Source organism: Nipponia nippon, unplaced genomic scaffold, assembly GCF_047370975.1.
Source record: "Nipponia nippon isolate SJK-2023a ecotype South Korea unplaced genomic scaffold, ASM4737097v1 scaffold_1, whole genome shotgun sequence".
NCBI classification, from domain to species: domain Eukaryota; kingdom Metazoa; phylum Chordata; class Aves; order Pelecaniformes; family Threskiornithidae; genus Nipponia; species Nipponia nippon.
This window is the reverse complement of record NW_028262290.1, coordinates 65231491-65251133: the sequence shown is the minus strand read 5'-3', so window position 1 is coordinate 65251133 and position 19643 is coordinate 65231491. Positions and strand designations below refer to the sequence as shown.

General features: G+C 39.4%; 2 protein-coding genes across 17 annotated transcripts in view; one reads left to right on the top strand and one right to left on the bottom strand.

The window, feature by feature from the left end:
- Window positions 1-15714, top strand: part of MBP (myelin basic protein) — a 123286-nt gene extending 107572 nt beyond the window's left edge. For all 3 annotated transcript variants that reach the window (XM_087758034.1, XM_087758028.1, XM_087758043.1), the window contains 5 exons: window positions 8965-9072; window positions 9567-9602; window positions 10189-10221; window positions 11211-11336; window positions 13923-15714. In XM_087758034.1, the coding sequence (XP_087614160.1) occupies window positions 8965-9072; window positions 9567-9602; window positions 10189-10221; window positions 11211-11336; window positions 13923-13979 (360 nt within the window). In that variant the 3' untranslated portion in view covers window positions 13980-15714. The remainder of the gene's footprint in view (window positions 1-8964; window positions 9073-9566; window positions 9603-10188; window positions 10222-11210; window positions 11337-13922) is intronic.
- Window positions 15715-17645: 1931 nt separating this feature from the next.
- Window positions 17646-19643, bottom strand: part of ZNF236 (zinc finger protein 236) — an 84184-nt gene continuing 82186 nt past the window's right edge. For all 14 annotated transcript variants that reach the window (XM_087757927.1, XM_087758000.1, XM_087757967.1 and 11 more), the window contains one exon: window positions 17646-19415. In XM_087757927.1, coding sequence (XP_087614053.1) covers window positions 19288-19415 — 128 coding nt within the window. In that variant the 3' untranslated portion in view covers window positions 17646-19287. The remainder of the gene's footprint in view (window positions 19416-19643) is intronic.

Sequence of the window (19643 nt, the reverse complement as noted above, 5' to 3'; positions counted from 1 at the left end):
ATGCTTAATAACTCACGTGTTATTTAATGCACTGGAACTGATTACCTCTGGCATTGGCAAGGAAATGACTGCTTGAGGCAATTGTTACAAACGATCAGAGGAATCTGGCAGCCAGAGCAGGTGCAATGCCAGCTAAGGGCTGCTTAGAAGAGCAAGCACGAACTTTTGGTAAAAAGTATGAGCGATGCTCTGTGCCCGGCCTAACTGCGGATGCACGGCACGGTTCCTTCAGAAATGGGATAACAAGTAGTTGGGGCTTGCCGATTTGTATTAGAAGTTGAAGAGAAAATCATGACTGGGCAGACAGGAAAATCCTATGCGCTTTGCTGCTTTTACTATTGTTTATATGGTCTTCTTTTGCCTCTTAAATTCAGAAATGTATTTATTAACACGTTGAGGCTAAAATACTAATTAATCAACTGAAGCATTTCAAAGATCACTGTTTCTCATCAGTCTACAGCAAAAGATTTCCCCCTTTCATTAAACTTCCAACAGTACCTTCCAGTTCAGTCTGTGCTAGGCTATTTCTAGATTCTTCTGTCCACCCGTATGATATAATAACGATGATCCGCTTAAGAGGGAGCTCACAGGGTGCTCTGAAGAAGAGCTCCAAGGCTTCTCTCGGGTGCTCGGTGAAGTTCCAGCCTTGCCGAGAGGCTTGGCCGGGGCTTCGGCCTGACGGCAGCGCAGAGCCCCACGGCTGCTGGAGAGGCGGCGACAGCACCTTTGGGGTCTTTTGGTGGGAACCGGCCTTGGCTGTTCCGCAGCAAGTCCCCTGTTTTTCAACTGCGTGGTCCCACAGCCCGCTTGGGAGTAAGGTCTGGATTTAATTTTACTGTAACAGACCCGGGGGGTGCTTGTTTAACCAAGGCGGGGGGCAGGCAGGAACCCCAGAACTCACATACCAAAGGTCAAAGGGAGGGATTCAAAATTTAGCATGAGGATTTTCTCTACCTAACATGAAATTTGTCTCCCCGTGTTTACTTCTCTGCAGATGAACCAAATTTATTAATAAGAAATTGCTTTATATTAAAATCTGTTATATTGGAGTTTTTTCTATCACCCATATTAATTCCTTGCAAATGAAGAACTGCATTAGCCTTAGCACTTTCCATCCTAGAATGCCAAAAGTAATGACCTCGTTCTTCAGCTGTTTTGAGCTCGCACAATGGTAAACGCTGCCCAACAGACATCTGAGGCAAAAGCTGAGAGTTGTTTTTTTTTCCTGACCTTGTTTTGTACCTCCATCATCACATGCCATTAGTGACAATTGCCGGCTTTCATTTCGTGTACTGATGCAAAATACCTCACCTTGTTCCTGAAATGATCTCCAGCGAGACACGTTCAGGTACTCTAAAGTTACTTGGCTTTGTTTCTGAGCTACACAAAAAAAAAATCCTCTGCTGCCATTTTCAGGTGCTTTTACTGGATTTCTGACAAAGCAATTTAAAACCTGTTTGTAAAACGTACTGAAGTCCTGCTGCAGACCCACGATGAGCCTCGGCTCTGCTTCACCTTTCGCTTGCGATGCACCTACTTTCTCATGTCTGCTATCTCATACAACGAGCGTGCCTTGGAAACTGTACCAGCCCCAGGTTTTGGGTGGGCCGTCTCCCCCCCATGTCACACTGACTGCATTATTGGAAAGTCTACCTCTGAGTGCAGGATGGGTTTCAAAGAAATAAGCTATTAACCATGCCCTGTCTAATTATTTCCCAATAGTAAACTCTCCTTACTATCATACTCTCCCCGGTAAGTTATGCTGATGTAGGCAATGGCACTTTTACCAACCTGTGCAAGAGTTTAGCTTGTCATTTTCTTACCTATTAAAGGCAGAAAAGAAAGAAAATTGTGCCAGTCCCTTCAAAGATGAGAACTGATAAAGTAATTATTGGTGGGTGGCTGAGGGCGTGCAACCTGAGAGATGAAGTGTGTATTTCAAGAAGTTAAGGTCGTAGTAACATTTTTCTCCTCTTTATTTCTGGTCAGCAGCTGTTCCTGTCCACCTGGTAGTTATAGTTTTGTTTTCCAAAGAATTATCTTGTTTATTGGATGAGCTTCTTGACTATATGAAAATACCAGGGCCTTTTTAAAATTTTTACAGATTTCTGCTTTCTTACTGATAGCCATACCCACAATGTTACCTTCTTTTGCTGTAGCAGCGCCAACAGATGCATCTCCACCAAAAATGCAGTCTGTCAGTAGAAATTTTATCATCGTGAATACTAACCTGTGATGTCTTCCATATCTTGGCCGTGTACAGTTAAATCCTTCAGGCTGTGAAGTTTGTTGGTAGCAGAAGCTACGCTGGAAACTACCAAAAGCCCAAAGCTTCGCACTGGGTTTTTATGGTGGATCATTTCAACAAGGTTTAAGCTACGTCATTGCTACCGGCTTGATGAAACAGCACAGAGGACAATACTGACTATGCACCAGAGGCTGCGTCCAAGCAGATAAAGAACCTCTATCATGAAGGATATTTGAATAAAATGATTAATGCCAAGCAGAGAAAGGCTTCAGAAAAGCAAAGGTAAATTAAAGCATTGGGTTTTGCCCCGAAACCATTTACGAAGGGTCACGACGACAGAATAAATTGGACATGGAGAAAACCCCAGAAGGTACGATGGCACCGGTCTCTCACTCGAGACCCATCGTGTAACAGAACTGCTATCCTGAACAACTGTCCTGATTCTGCTTTTTTCCCCCAGTAATTCTTTCCTCTCACCTTCTAATTTGTGAACCCTAATCATCAAGGCACTAAGGAGTAAGAGGGCTATGGAGAAATGTGGTTCTGGATTATTGATGAGCACTTCCCTCTCTTGATGGTCAGCGTTCTCCATCGGTTCCTGCTTCTTGCCATCTTTTGTCTCATCTTCCTTGTCTCATCTTCCTTCCTTTTATCTTCCATAAAAACCCATGGTTTTTATTCCCATCTTTCTGCTAAGAATTCTTCCTCTTTCTGTTCATCACCTATTTCTAAACAAAGATTATATTAATGATCTCAGCACAACACTGGAAGGCAGAATCTCCTGCAGAACCTCCTGGGCTCTACATCTCTCTTCCCGCCAATTCTCCTCCGCCACTTTGAGCAAGTGATTTCATTTCTGTCTTAATTTCCTCATCAGTAAAAATTAACAGTACCATTACAAAGCTGTGTGGTTCACCCTTTCTAAAGTGATTAGAAAAGCCTGCTGAATTAGCTTATTAATCGTCATGTCACCATCAGAGCAGCACGTGGGGAAGATGTCAGCATTCCCAGTTGCGACCAGCCTGGAACAAACACCGCCACCAAGAGCAAATCGGTACTCGGGTTGCACGTGAATGAAAACGGAGGCCACGACACCAGGACAGCATAGCTCTGGCTGAGCAGCGCCTGCTTACAGTAGGCATTGCTGCTGGAATCAGCATGGAGAAAGGCGCCCTGGCACGAGGGGTGTGCTGTATATTCTGTGGCTGCCTGGGGAGACGCTGGGTAACAGCGCTGGCGGGCTCTGGCACGGCCTCAGCCGCCCCCAGGAACACTAACCCCCGCGGTCAAAGCACCTCCCTGTCCCGAGATGGAGCAATTTCTGTATGCAAGCGCCTGTCAGATTTCCCATGATTGCTCTGGTCCATCTGTATATAATAAATCTCCTCTTGTTTAAAAAAAATAGCATATATATTCACTGAAAGGATGCATCTCAATTCCTGTTTGGAAAACTGTTTTGAAAGGGTACTAACTACAGGAATTCAGACCTGGCTAGGAATTTCCTTCTACTTCAAATTTGGATTCAGAGCCCGTTTCAAGGGCTACACAAAATGAGCTGAGTGGCTTACAAATTGCCCGTCGCTCTTTCACCTCGCTCTTCCCACAAACCAGCACGAACGGTGTTCATTGCTTAACGCTTTTAAAGGCTGATTTGCGTCTGCCCCTACAGCTGCAAATTTCTTGGTGGGGGCTCAGCGTTTCACCCTGGCGGTTGTGGACGAGTTTGGTTTTCTAAGGCAATCTAAATGTACTTTTCATATCCATACGAATTTGGAATTTGTAGATTTTGTATGACCTCTTTTAAATTCATTAGGTATCTTTTGTGAAGACAACCAATTGAAAACCACGAAACCCATTGAATTCATGAAAATGTCCATAGTTTTCATTCTTACTAATGATGTCAAAAATGGTTTGATTATATTTTAAATCGGCTATTTCCGTATTTCATATGTATTTGGATTTTGCCGTTACAGCAATGGCATGTGCTGTTCTTTAGATTTTCATTTCACATCCTGAAGCGGGCAACAAACCTATGAAATAATGATACTGAAAGGAACTGGAAAAAATTCAAATTCAGTACTCCAAAACTATCTTAGTACTATTATTGTCACTAATGCATATCATCAACTGATTGGGAATTAGAGGTTTAAGTTTATATTTATGTGTACATGCGACCTTTAGTTTGAAGCAATCCTCTTGTGGAGGATGAGAGCTCTCAGTGAGAGCTTATAACATGCATTTAAACGTCCCCCTTAATGAGTACGAGTTGCAAGATCTGACGTACCATGTTTATGCCAAGCAAAGTCAGGTATGTATTTATTTCATGGGATCTCATAATATCATCGCTAAGAAATATCTGCTACTACTTTAACCACGTTTGTTGCATTGCTGCATCAAATCTGAAAACAAAAGCAAGTGGGACACGTAGATACGTAACTGCAATTCTGTCTATATGAAAATGAATTTAATCCCCCAAATCCTACCGTGTCTCAAGTCGGATGCGTGTATGATCACAACCCTGGATTATCCAAGACGGTGCCCAAATGTGCAAACCAGAAGTGCCCGCTCCATTCACCACAAACGACAAGAGCCCTCTCCTCTGGTCTCCCGTAGAGCTGCAGTACAGAGGGTGACACCCCTTCGCCCTCCTTAAGGGCCACGGAAAATACCAAGCGCCGTGGTTAGGCCTGCTCGCTCACACCACCGACCAGCACATACTCGGGGGTCTTCACCTCGACTGGAAATGTAATAATCTTGCACAAAACCCAAAATGGAGCACGTACTACGTACGGATTCTTGTTACCGTCTTAGAGAAAGGGCAGTTTTTTTTTCCCCAACAGCTCTTTCAAAATATTAAGACGGTAAATTCAATTTGTTTGATGTGAAAGTACATTGCTAAGACAGGGAACGCAATGCCAACGTGTAGCTACTGTTAAGACTTAAAAATACCTGCATGTTTTCTTTGCACTACATTGAAACTTAACTCTATCTTCCTTCGTCTTGGTGGCCAACATCCACAGGGTAGGTGGCCCAGTGAAACAGTGCAGCTCTCCCGCGCATCACCAGACAAAGGATTCCAGCATTGCATCCCTCCCCATGGCAGAGCAACTGTGGGTACTTCACATGCATTTTCGAGAGTGTTCTTATTTACTTTATTACTCCTGAAGGCTATTAATTTCACAGTGAAGCTGCAAACCGCGTCTCTGTCATCGGATCTCCCAGATACCGCTTAAGCCTCCAGTATTGGCAAACATTTTCTAACAATGAAGATTATTCAGATTAAGGGATCTTCCCTTTTTAGCTTTTTTGAACGTACAGCAGAGTTGACTTAGCAGGGCTCCTTTATTACCGTCAGACAAAAAGTTAACTGGGTAGAGTGAAAACCTGAGTGCTCTTCTCTGTCCTATTTTTTTTTTTTTGAAAGAAAGACTGCTCACGACTACAAACTATTCCGTTACCCTAGAAGTTGTAAATTTTAATTTTTTTTTTTTTTTTAAGGGCACAGAGGCACTTCTTTTTTCAAAGAGTACCCAAGGGCTCTGAATTCAAGATTACACTTTGCGAGTACATTTCATAATACCTAGATGTGGCAGCCAAGCCTGCTTTTCGTTGGCAATGCTCCCAAGACTGAAATTCATGACAACGCTGCAGGAGGTGTGGGGGGAGCTCGCTGCGCTGCTGGGCGATACAGACCCCTAAGGCAAAGAAACAAGTAAATGTCACTCATTCCCAAAACACGGTTGCTCTGCTGTATTCCTGTTAGGTTTTAAGGTTAATGCTTTTTTTTTTTTCCCCAAGCCCTTAAAGCATATTTAAAGATAAATGGTGGTCTTCGGAAGGTATTAATGAAACGCGCAGTGCCTAGATGAGCTCGTTCAAAAAAAAGTTGCATTATGAAACACCACCTCAGTAGCCCATCCTAGCATGATAAACCAGATTCGTTTTCTCTTTCATTCAGCAAAGCATTGCCTGCATCCATTCAAATATAACTTTTAACATCTATAGAGATCAGTTATTACTCTGCTGAGGGAAATGATTTTCATAAATCATGAATGTGAGAAATCTCACAAAAAAACACTGGATTTCGGCCTCCACCCCTAAGAATTCAAAAGCTGAAAGAACAAACTATAGATGGAAGAGTAATTCTAACAAGAAACTAAAAGGGAAACATGTAATTAACTGCCACCAATTGAGAATAATGTGGAAGACTCTGACCACAGATGAAGCTTGCTGGTGATAAGATGAAAGGAAAGCACTTTATTTGTAACACTGGGAAAACCATGGTGTTACACTCATACAGAACCATCACTGAAAATGGTTTCAGACTTGCTACGACCCGATAAGCTTTAGAAGGGGACCCAGTCAAAGACTGTGTTGACATTTGGCACCACAGGCAGAAGAAAGTTTTATGTACTACATGATAACCTTTTCAATAAGCCAAATTATTAGCACCTAATAATTGATCAGAACCCTAAATTCAGGAATCTCAACCTCATCTAAACTGTAAAAACCTGTTATCCCACTTTTTCTGGGAGAATTGCCTGGTGGCAAGCCATAGCCCACTGCGGAGTTGCAGGGAACATGGTACGTGCAATCAAATCTGATTTTGAAGGTCTCTGCTTCATGTACTGCAACAGTTTTGCCGTTAGACAGCAACCAGTTCCTGCTGCTCAAGACGGACATGCAGATCTGCAACACCGCGGTATTTATCACGGCATTTATCCCAAAGACAAGGCAGTCAGCTGGTTCCAGAGGCAAAGCAATGCTTCATTTGAACATGGATTAAAAAGACGAACACGTGGCTGAAGTAACTTGTTCTAAACGCATGTCGATACCTTACCGGCTCCCTCTTCCAAATCACGACAGCAGAGGATATTTTGGCAACACTGGAAATAGTGACAACGTAGAACCTGCTGCAGAAGTATAAGCAGGACTGACTGCCTGACACTACAGAAATCTCACAGGTCCAATAAAATTCAGAAATTCCTGTTTTTTAAGCAGTAAATCTCTACACGTCATTGGCGCGCAAAAAATAACACTGATAAATACCAGCTGAACTTCTCTGCATTGGCTCATTTTTTTATCCTAAGGAAATTCATCTTCTAAACAATATATCTGAATTTCATTCCTCCTCAGAATTACAGAACTTAAAAGGCCGCTCATGAAGATGGGTATTTCATCTCATTTTGCATGATCCAGCATCATATAAATCCATTTCATTCACATAAGATCACAAGATCTGACGCCATTCACTTAAAAATAAAACTTCCCTGTAGCGGCTTTGAGCAGTAACACTAGATGGTTTCATGGGACCTTTTATTCAAGAGTCTTAGAACATGTAAATCTCTGTGCAGCCGTTTATTTTCAGTAGTAACAGCCTGAGGCAGTTGGGGTCATTCTGAAAGCTACTGATGTCACGAGATTTCCCTCGAAGTGCAAAAAGACTCTTCAAACCTTTGAAAATCTGTTCTATAGATATTATTTGTCAAAAATCACCAAACCGCTCACGAGTCAGGAGTCCTGCTCCAACAATCAGACTAAGCTTTTTCCCTGGCAAGTTGATCGATGTTTTTCTATATGCGATGAAAGCAAAGTATATTTTAAATAACTGTTCGTACTGTTCTACGGTCAAACGTGCATTCAGTTTGTGCTACCAGGGAAGCGCTTATGTGAGCTACTGTCTCACTATGGATTTCCATTTCATCTTTAGAAGCCAATGAAAATTTTTAGCATCCACATGACGCTTATCACATCATTGTGTTTTCAGGGAATTCATTACACTAAGAGAACACTGCGGCCCTGTTGTTCTTTTCATTCTCTTCTACCTTCTCTGTTCCCCACTGAACGTACTTCAGATCCGCCGCACTGAACATGAAGCCTCGTGCCTCTACACGTGCAATGATGGGCAGATGTCTGTAACGGGGTCAGTCATATGTAACAGTTCTTTTTTAAACTTTGTCATACTGCATCCAGATAGCAGCAACTATGCCGAATTTTTGACGCTGTTCTCACTGCAACAGATGCATCACGCTCTAAGCGCCAGTCAAGGTATTCACTCTTCACAATGTGTTATTTTTGTTATTTATTTTACCTTTGCTTACTGGACTTCTTTCCGTATTGCTCAGGAAGCCCTACTGAAAATAGAAAGTATCGTCAGTCCCATTTGATTCCCTCATTCTAAAAAAAAAAAAATAGAAAATCCCCAAACCAAAACGATTGCTCTTGCAGTTCATCGGTGTTATGTAGTCTTTGGGAACTGAGAAATGATACACCATCCATTCCTGCTCTCGCATGGAGAATGATCCAACGTCGTTTTAAGTTTTTCTCCATTTCAGGTTTCATTTCTAAAATTGCATTCTACGATCCTACTTCTGAAAGAAGAAAAATTACAAGGCTTCCGTTATCAAAACTTTCCAATAACAAGTTCAATTCCACACTGGGCTGTAACGTTAAAAACATGTACACCCATACATATATATGCATATATATATATATATATATGCACAACATATGTCCACGCACATACTCTGTATTTGCCATTGTATTAAAAAATTGTTCCTTCACAGCGCTAACGACTTTAGGTTGCAATCTCTGTAGATTTCCATGGCATTTTTCTCTTCTTTTCATTCCCGGTGAAAATGACTCTTCTCTTCGTACAGTCGCCGATTGTCTTTCCTTCCTAGCTGACTTGGCGATGTCCCTGTTCTGCTTTTCAGGATATACACGCAGCCAGGGCCAGCCACCACGTAGGGTCCATCCCCCAGAGATCTCAGCATGGCCGGCCTGGTGACGACAACCCCGTAGTCCACTTCTTCAAGAACATTGTAAGTCTCCTCTCTTCTTGGTATGCGCTAAAATGAAATATTTTCTTTAGGACCCATCAGTAACCAAATACTCCCCAGTCAGTAGCCATTATTTTGGGCCTCGGGAATTGTACTGTGCCTCATCATGCTATTTGATACAAAAATAATTTTTACCTGGAAACACAAACAATACTGAAATGCTACAAAAAAGTGGGTGAACCCTCCATTAGCATAGTCAATTTTCAGCAACCACCATTACAATTATACAGCTTCACCATTCACTGGTTTTGTCCTTGTGTCTTCAGCACTGGCTGTATTAAGGAATGTTTTCTGTTCAAAAAGAGACAAAAATCCAGTGTGTTCTAGGCAAAGCCTAAGACAGCAGAGGAGCTTCTCGGTGCAATTACTTAGATAGCACTTAATCCTGCTAAGTCACAGATAATACGGAAAAGGCTTGATGATTCCCTACATTTATTCCTGCCTTGGTTTTACAACTTTTTTCTGTTGGTTTTCAGGTCTCACCCCGTACGCCTCCCCCCATGCAAGCAAAGGTAAGCGTTTTCAGGGGCTCAAGCAATGTCCGAGATCTTTTGTGGGCTAATTTATCCCAATTCAGCTGCTAGCCTGATTCCTTCTCTTTAATGGCACTAAGTCAAAATCTGGAGTTATCATTGGGAATATTTAACGCAAGGGCCTAAGACTGAAAAGCCATAGTTCTCCTCCTCATGCACTTCACGACTTGCTGCATGACAAATTAAAGCCACTTGCGGGGGGTTTTATATTCAATTTATCTTGTGATTGCTTTATGTAATAAACTAATAATAGGTAATGCTTTCAAACAAGCCTCACCCACCAGGAACTGTCCTTACATTTACTAGGCTCAGCTGGCTTCTAAAGTACGTATCACTGAGAAACCATGGCTAGTGAAGTCAGTTCTTGTAATTATAGTAAAGAATTTTGTCCTTCTTGTTTCATGGAATGACTGTACACAGATTGTTGTTTTCAACTCCTGCCTCGTTATCGTGCCAGTATTTCATTATTTTTACTGCATTTTCATCATCTTCTGTGCATGGCGCACCCAGACACTGTGTTCCGTAGTGATCATCATGTCATTGTTTCTATTTCTTGCATGTACAGGGAAGAGGATTATCCCTCACCAGATTTAGCTGGGTAGGTGATGAACGTGCTTTCAGTAACAGCCATTTTATTTACCAGGCCAAAGCATATCTTGCTCCGTTGCCTCAAGCTGCTGCAGCAACGTGATAATTTTGATTTGTCTCAATTTTGCTGTTTTGCTTCTCCTGTTCCACTTTCCTCCCTCCTCCCACAGCACTTTAAGAGGGTAATTTTGTTGCTTGCTCTTATCCAGCAACTTGGCAGCCTTGCGGCGATAATTTCTTTTGCTTTAGCCCGAAGGGAGCAAAATCCACTGCATGGCAAAGCTCTCTTCCCTTAAAGGCTCCTGGAAGGCTCATCTGCTGCATTTTTCTTTCCCTGGGAAGGATAAAAATGGGAGGGAGGGCTGGGATGAGATGGGCGCTTATTCCACAGTTCCAATTGCTCTTATACAGTAAAGTCTGCAAAACTAACACTCTCACTAATGCAAGTATTTTGTCCCACCTTTCCTTGCAACCCCTTTCAGTGAGAAGCGATCTGCCTAAGCAGTTATTAGAATAAGTTCTTCCCCCCGTTATCTCACAACTAATTAAATTCTACTTCTCCACCACAGGTTTGATTTTTATATGAGATGGACATGTAAATTACTTGCACTTTAAGGCAAAATATTAAAGCTTTCAAGCCATTAAGCATTTCTTTCACTATCAGAAGAACACAAATTAGTTGACGTGTTTGACATCTTAGAACTCGTGAAATTGAAACATTTTAAGTTTTGTCATGCAGTTTAACCTTCTGAGCATCCATTTTTTGATTATTAATTCCTCTTTTACAGTTTGGTGCCTCCCTCAGATTTGAGTACATTCAGATAATTTCCTAACATCTTCCTTCATCCTTGTTTATTACGTAAAAGATTATTTTATTCCAACACCTCTAAATTTCTCATTTGAGTATTACATTTCAGTGATCACAAACAAAGATTACGACGTGCGTATGATAATCTGAATGTGATAATTTGCAATATACATGAAAATCTTTCTTTGCAGGGTGGTGAAGGACACAAACCAGGATATGGAGGAAGCGGAAAATTCTACGAGCATAAATCTGCTCACAAGGGACATAAGGGATCCTATCATGAGGGCCAGGGCACTCTTTCCAAAATCTTTAAACTGGTAAAGTACAATTGAACTTACTCTAAGTACAAAAAATTGAGTCCAGGAAAAAGAGAAGCCAAACCTCTTCAGAACCTGCCATGTTTGAAAGAACCACATTTCCTTAAAGCTTCTGAAGGAACTAGATTTGCATGGATAAAACAGAAGGTTATCTCATGGCCTAATAACTACTTACATGATAGGAAACAAAGGTAAAAATACACAGTCAGTAACCATCAGGAAAGAAGGTAAGTCCACAAAGTCCCACAAAGACCCGCACCAGGATCTGTGTTGTTACTGGACTCACAAGTGACCTGGAACACAGAAGATGAACGAGGTGACACAGCTTGCGGCTGCTGCTGCTAAATATTTTAGAATAGCGAAAGTGAAAGCAGACTGATAAACAGCAGAATGGTAGGGCAGGGCAGCGTTGCACACCGATTTGGTTGAGATGCAGTAACAACTCGAACAGTCCCTGCTCGTCCCCGCCCCAGGGGGGAGACCTCCTACGGTACGTCAGTACAGCGAGCTGCCACGCCACCTAGTCAGGCAAGTTAGAAAACTCGTCTCGTGCGAAAAATAAACGTTTGGTCAGATTATCTTTAATCTGGTTCAGTTCACCATTTCAAGTCACCGCACAGCCCCACCAACACAGCGAATATATGAAAACAGAACAGGAAAAAAAGTCAGTTGCAAGGATTTTTCACATTCTATGCCAGGAAAAAGACACGTGAAAAGCACATCATACCCACTGGCAGCTACTTTAACTAAGACTGTATTTTTTTTTATCATATAGTGAAGCATGCACAAGTAACAAATCATCCAGTATACTATTTGCACATGAAGCATGCAATCAGCAGTAATTTTAACTTCAAGACAGAAGGTCCAAGGTCCCATTAGCAGAGCCGATCATCTCAGACTCTTACTACTCTTACTCTCCGACAGGAGACAAAACAGCACCATCACCTATAGCAAAAATACATTTTTATCTCTTACATGGTTTAGGGGACGTATTTTTCATTGTAGAGCTGTTTTTCAAACATATGCAGCACCAAGCAACAGCTTGCAAACTCCAAGGAGGTAGTACGAATTCTTATGTTGCCATTTAAGAAAAGGAATGAGCTCTTCAGAGGCCCAGGTAAAAAAATCAGACATTTACCTTTTAAGTCTAATTTTCACATTGCACATTTGTAGCTTTTTAGTGGAGTTCAGATACAGCAACAATACCATGGCTATATACTTGACATTATTTGTAAAATTTCTTTTGAACATCTGAAAATTTTCGATAATAATCTCTCCCAAATTTTAATATTCTCTTTTTTACATAACCATCACAACTATTTTAGCTTTGATTTATATCTATCTGATGTTATGCATATACCAACTCTACTTTTTACACAGCCTTTTCCGAGCCATGGTAACTTTTGGAACTCTTATCAGAGTTTTACTCAGGCCCATTTGATTTAGACCCATTGTTTACAGCAGGAAACATTAGCAACTATTTCTTTATACAGTTTTACAGTCTTTTACAGTAAAAAAGTTATCCATTCTTTAAGATACCTTCGAAAGAAAAAAAGCCAAGTACCTAATGGATTACACTAAGTTTTCCTTGAAATAGTTCAGTAAAACTAAGGAGGGAGCACTGAAAGATGAGAAGAATGATACAAATAAAGAAAACAAAATCCCAAAGTACACATATGCTTAATTTTTTTTTGACGTAAATAGTTCAGTCATCCACTGATTACAGTAACGATTACCACACTATCTCACATTTGTGGTCATAAGCCTATCGTTCCAAGATTTGCCTAGAAAGTTGCTAAAGCTACGGGAGAAGATACCCAGTTAGCCTAATCTTAAGTTCCAAAAATGAAACGCCAAAATTTCAGCTTGGATCATCTCTGCTATAAAACTGCTGTAAGGCTTTTCTCAATTGCGGATTTATGAATTGTCACAAGTGGTTTTTTCCTAGTTTGATGTTTTCTTATTATTTGTAAAAATAGGCCAGGTTTTAGCCCTTTCTCTTTTCTTAGTTTTTTCCTGTATTTGCACCTGAGCTTTCCATACGAGACTCATGTTGATACCATCACATTAACAATTTACCCTAATAAATATTGCAGAATAAAATTATTACAGTTCAATTCTTTCAGATGTGGGACTATTACAACTTGTATGCAAGGTTTGCAGTTTTGGATTTTTTGTTGTTTGGGGTTTTTGTCGGTTTTTGTTTTGTTTTGTTTTAAAGTATACATACAGTTCAGGGGTAGCCATAAAAATGAAAATTTCCGAGATGTCCAAGTAAATAAATTGCTTTCATTAGGAAGGCCTGAATAAGAACATGCACCTACAAATAATTCATGGGAGACTGTCTAGCCCTGTATGAGAGATTTAATGAGAGTAAATTAATCCTATGTGAAAATATATGAAAAGCAATCATCTCTTTGAAGTGAAAATTCCAATAATATTTAGCAATATACTAGAGGCCACTGCAAGCCATTTTCATTAGATAATACTTAAAATTTTGTTGTACTACAGAGTGATGTTTTTCAATTTACAGCCCCAACTATACAGTACCTTTTAATTAACTTAACTCTGTTCTTCCCTCCACAGGGAGGCTCTGGGTCCCGACCTGGATCGCGGTCTGGTTCACCAGTTGCTAGGCGCTGAAGCTCTGAGATGCCATCCAAGGATCATGTACTCTGCTTCATAATATAACTGCCTTAATATTAATAACAACTGCAACAATTACCTAGATAGATGCAATCCATTACTTAATGCCAATTAGGTTCTGCATGCAGTAGATGATACAAACTTCTATTGGCAATCCCTGACCAACAGTTGAATGAAAGGAACGCAAAAAATAGCTTTACTAGGTGTTTTCCTTATTTTATGTGAAGTAACAAGATCTCTGACTTTACTCATTCTTCTTCAGGATGCCCTAACTGTATGCTGGACTTCATTATTTCTCCCAAGCACCTAATTTGAGCTCGTCTTCTGGTTTCGTTTTAGTGAACATCAGAATTACAAATAAAGAGCTAATGTCTTGGATACTGAGCACTGCTGTTAATGAATTTCTGAGACACTGCTGATAAAAAAAAAAAATCCACCATGTGCAGAAGTTGTAAGGACTGTTTATCCAAATACTTTCTTTGATTTGGTTTTGTTTGGTTTTAATCTTCCTTCTCTCACTCACAGAATAATTTATTTTCATAACAGGATTAGGCAGTCATGGAAAGGTTTACCAAACATTGGGAGTTCAAGGCATGTGAAGTGTGGGAGGGGGCAGATGTTGTAGAATCAATACGATGCGGAGCAACAGTAATAAGGAGATTCTTTCCGTACCATGAATTGCTTATCGCATCCAAACCATTAGAATTAAGAGCAGATGAGGGAGAGAAAGAGGATTTCAAATTTGAGTTAGACTAATGTTAAGAAACAAGGGATATTCCCAGAGAAGAAACACCTAAGATCGCACAAGTGACCACTGGACGTCACTGGTGCTCCACAAACTCTGCTGCAACAGCATTAACTTTGCAGTACAATAAGTAAGTAAATAAATATATAAACAAATAAGTCTAATTTCTGAAAGAGAGCCCTTCAGTACTGGTATCTCAGATAGTCCTGCACATCTCGCGTTAGAATTTCAAATCTTGCTCTTGGTATTGCAGCAGTGTTATCTTTTGTCAGCTCATCTTTTGCCTGAGTAACATCTGGATGCCTATTAAAGACAGCGCACCAAAGCAAACTCATAGTAAACTGCTGTGAACATTTAACTGTTGTACTGTAGTTGCCTTATAGAAATGAATTATAGCTGAGTTAGATTTAGATATTAATTGTTCACAAATTACTAAAACCAATGTGTGGCAATGGTATTTCCAACCACACTTAGGGAAATAAAAGGCTCTTCTGAATTGCACTGTTTTATTACTTAAACTTACCATTTCTTCAAGGTGTCATCTAAGTGTCTGATTAATTTTTTTTTTTTTTTTTAGTTTTAGCCTCCGCATTGTAGACTACAATTAATGCTTCCCAGGTTGAAACTGCATTCCTAATAAATGCCCAGTAAATGTTACCTATAAATATGTTTGTTAATTGCATTTCACATCTGAATCTATTGTAGGTTTAAATCAGTGTCCATTAATAAGAAGCAGTGAAAGATGAGAGGATAGAAAATACATAGAGACTAAAGAATACAAACCCACCAAATTATTAAGCGTACACACACGTATTACATCTTCTATTACCTACACTGGTTGCTATGTGTATTTTTCTATTGTAGCTTCATTCAGATGTATACTCTGCAACGTAATAGTTGATTTAATTTGAATACGTATTGTTCTTATAGGAACACAGCTTTTAAAAATATTCATTATTGAAATAAAGTAATCAACTTGAAATGAAACTTGGACCAGTTTTGTCTTTTACAACGGAGAAGATCATATATGTAGAGTTCTGTGGTTTTCTTCACAGTTTATGAATAATGTTCAGACACGAGAAAATGACACTATGGGAGCCGTGACCCAGCTGCCTGCACTCAGGCTTCCAGTGACAGTGCTGGTGACTTAGCGTGGCCCACAAGGCTGACAATAGGACACAGGATTTATGGGAGGCCAGTGTCTTTGTGGAGTGGCAACTAAAGGCCAGGGGGATATTGCAAGGCATAAAATGCCTACGTACAGGCAATGAAATGCCGCCCTTCATAAACAAATATAGCACAAAATATCTTTCAACAGGGTATGTGAAAATCAAGTTGTTTTTTAAAGCAGCCTTCAAAAATGAGAAAGAATATTTAAGGTTAAAAAAAAATTGGGAAATACACCTTTCAAAATACTGCACTGTAGAACTACAGAACTTATCCAAAGCTTCTTGCTTGCCTCCATCACTCTGCTTTCCCCTCAGTCATCTTTTCCGAGGCTGGAAGTGGCTTTTTTGGATTTACTTCCTATAGAAGAAAAGGTATGGTACTTTAAAGCATTATTTTACCAACGCAAGTGTCTCTAGAGAGATTTAAACTTAGACTGAAATTTATTCTTTTACTCACTCACTAGTAGTTTTGATGAAAACCAACAGTTCAAATGGCTATTTGATTTGTAAGCAAAGGCTTTTTCCTGAAACAAGAATGCACAACCAGTACTGCCATTTCTTGTACTGAAGGAATAGACAGAAACTAAAGAAATACTTGAGCAGACGCAAGCCAAAAAGCCTGAGGCTAGTGTAAGCCTACTACTGCATCAAACCAGAAAGAACAGAGGCATTCCTGAGCACTATTCACTTACCCGCTATACAATGTGACTCTTCAAACAGGCCTTAGAATAAGAGTGTGTTCTGCTTCCTAAAAAAATTGCATCTACTTCAACATTGCTTTTGAAAATATCAGCGTATTGGTTACAGTGTATGTATTCATACTGAACGTCAACAGATACACTGCTTTAAAAACCTCCAACTCAATCTTACCAAGGAACCGGGCCTATGAAAACCTCTATGTCAGGATACTCAAAAGTGAATTCTTAAAGTTCACAGGGGGAGGAGGATGCAGGGAAGCAAATCGAATACCATGGTACAAAAAAGTTTTTTAAAAGTCTATTTACTGTACCTGACAGGACTCCAAGCACTGGAGGAGTAGCAAACTCAATTCCTCAATTCAGGAAAAATGTCAGCTGACTCCATAATTCACGCTGCTTATTTAACACTTCCAAGACTTACAACACACACTCACTGCCTCTAATCAAGACATAACACTTTGAGAAGTGACCATGTAAAAACGACCTGCTTTAAAAAAAGATCTGCTTTTAGGCACACGCTCACCAAGTATCGACCACTACCAGTTTTTATGTGCTGGCAAAGCAACCACAGCTAGAGCAGACTGAATGCTTTGAAGCATTCAGGAATCACGTTCCCATTATGAAGGATGGATTTGCATCTGGATGTGACCAACTGTAAATCATCTTCTGTCAAACTGGATTTGGCAACCTCTGGAAAGTGTCATCCCCTATGCAGCAAATCAACAAACTTTGCTGTGCGAAGTTTTCTCTGAAAGAACAGGGATAAGTTTTTATACACGATACATGCAACACAGCACATTTTACTGTATTAGAGACAAACAGGGTGCTATGCCATGCGGCCGGTATGCCTTCAGACAAATGTGAAATATAATGTTTTTCTTAAACAGCTGAAACACTAATAGGCTGTCTGGAAGGAAAGGCACTGCTGGAAGAACTTCACATACATTCTTTACATATAATATTGAGACACACACTTCTGGTAAATGGAGTTTTTAGAATTTCCTAGGATTCAGAATCAAATGCTCAAAAAATACACGAAACAGAATTTGGAAAAAAGTAATATTATTTAACATGTTTTTGAATTAAATATTCCACATAACAAAAGTGTTATTTTCATGTCACCAACTGTATTACTTATATACATATGCCAAAGAGTTAACAAAAGAATTAAGAGATGCCCTATCAAAACCAACAGTGATTTCTTGCTTCAGCAATCTGAAATAACTAGTTTGTATCATAGACAAAGTATAGACAATATTTACAGAAAAGGGCTTTTTGGATCTGAGAGCAATTATCATTCAGAAGGTAAATTAAAATCCAGCTCTGTATTATAGTACAACAAATCCACCACTGATCTAGAAGTACTTGTGGCAAACCAAAAAGATTAACTTCCTGCAACTGGGATTAGTATTTACAAAATATACTGATCAGCCACACAGAGGCTCATATAACTTTAAATATATATATATATACATACAAGCACACATATATATATCTATATATATGTAACATATAAATAAAATTCAAAAGAACAAGGTAAAAATAAGAAGAGCGCTTCTGTCTTTGGAATGTCTAAAAGACGACTGTTTTTACTCCAGTGTTTCTTTGTTATGAATATACGTAACAAGTGGCACCTTTCAAAGCATTAGTCAACTAGGTAGTTTTGCTGAAACAATGCCTTAAACCACAACAAATAAAAGTAACATATTTCCCAAATTCACAACGAAAATAATGAGGAACTTACAGATTTGAAATGATAACTGTTTACAGCACTGAGGAATACCGTATAATACACGTGACCTGGTGTGCCTCTTTCTCACTGCTAACACAAAATTGTATGTTTACTTCCCAGATATCGTATATGGCTGTGTTTTCCACAGATACTGAGATATGTACCTGCTGATCCAATACAGCAAACATAAAAGAAGAGGCTTTCATTGGAACCTCTTCTAGTTTGGATTCTCTTTAAATAATTATTGCTGAGTTTAAAACCTCAGTCTCTTAAAGTAAAAACTAACAACTAACTGTCTCTGCGGTTGGAATGGATATGAACATGCTCCCTCTCAAGAGTTTAACTCAAGAAAAGCTGTAAGTTCATGGCATTTTATTTTTTTCAACAAACTCTCAAAACGTACTAAAAAAAGCTTAAAACAGAAATACAGCATTTTCCTGTGCCTTGTAAAAAAAAAAAAACCAAACCCAAACCAAAACTATTTTATACTGCATGCATCTACTCTGTAACATTTTGTTTCCAACCTCAATTATTTCTTTAAACACGTAAAAAAGAAAGCTGACCGACAGTTTCATGGTTTTTCCACGAAGTTATTCTTCACTTCCTTTAAAAATGGGAATCATTGTATTCTGATATAAAGTTCCAGTTTATTTTTCAAATAGATATACTGGCTGTGAATTAGAAGATGAAACTGTATACAGTATTACCTGAGTTCACTGATTCACAGACAACTTAGCACAGATTAAATGATGTTTTCCCAATATTCTTCTACAAGCTTAAAAAAAAAGATTCTTTCAGGTAATTTCTGTAAATAATTAAAAAAACTATAATATATTATTCTATTGTTAATAGTTCCAACGCTTGAAGCTTTAACTGTAAAAATCCATCTTTTACTTTTCCGAAAACTTGTTTAGGGAAATTCAAGGCCCAGAAACATTTTTAGCTTTCAAATTTTAAGGTGTCATCGAAAAACATTGCCTATACTTTGCCATTCATTTGAAGATTCTTGTACCACTTCTTCTAAATTCAGAGTACGACTAATATCTTCCCCTTCTTGTTCTTGATGACTAGCAGGCTCCTGTACAGGACCTATCAAAGTACAAGAGAAACAGACAAATGAGTATGATTTGATGTACAGGGTAAGAAAAATGCAAAGATAGCACTTGGGAATAAAGGAATCATGCTGGAAAAGGTATTACACAACTCCTTCAGATTCTGTAAATTCATTAGACACTTTTTGAGAAATTAAAAAAAAAAATTGAGTATAATTGATTGCTTTCCTGTAATAGTTTTTGAACGTTCTATTTCCATACTACA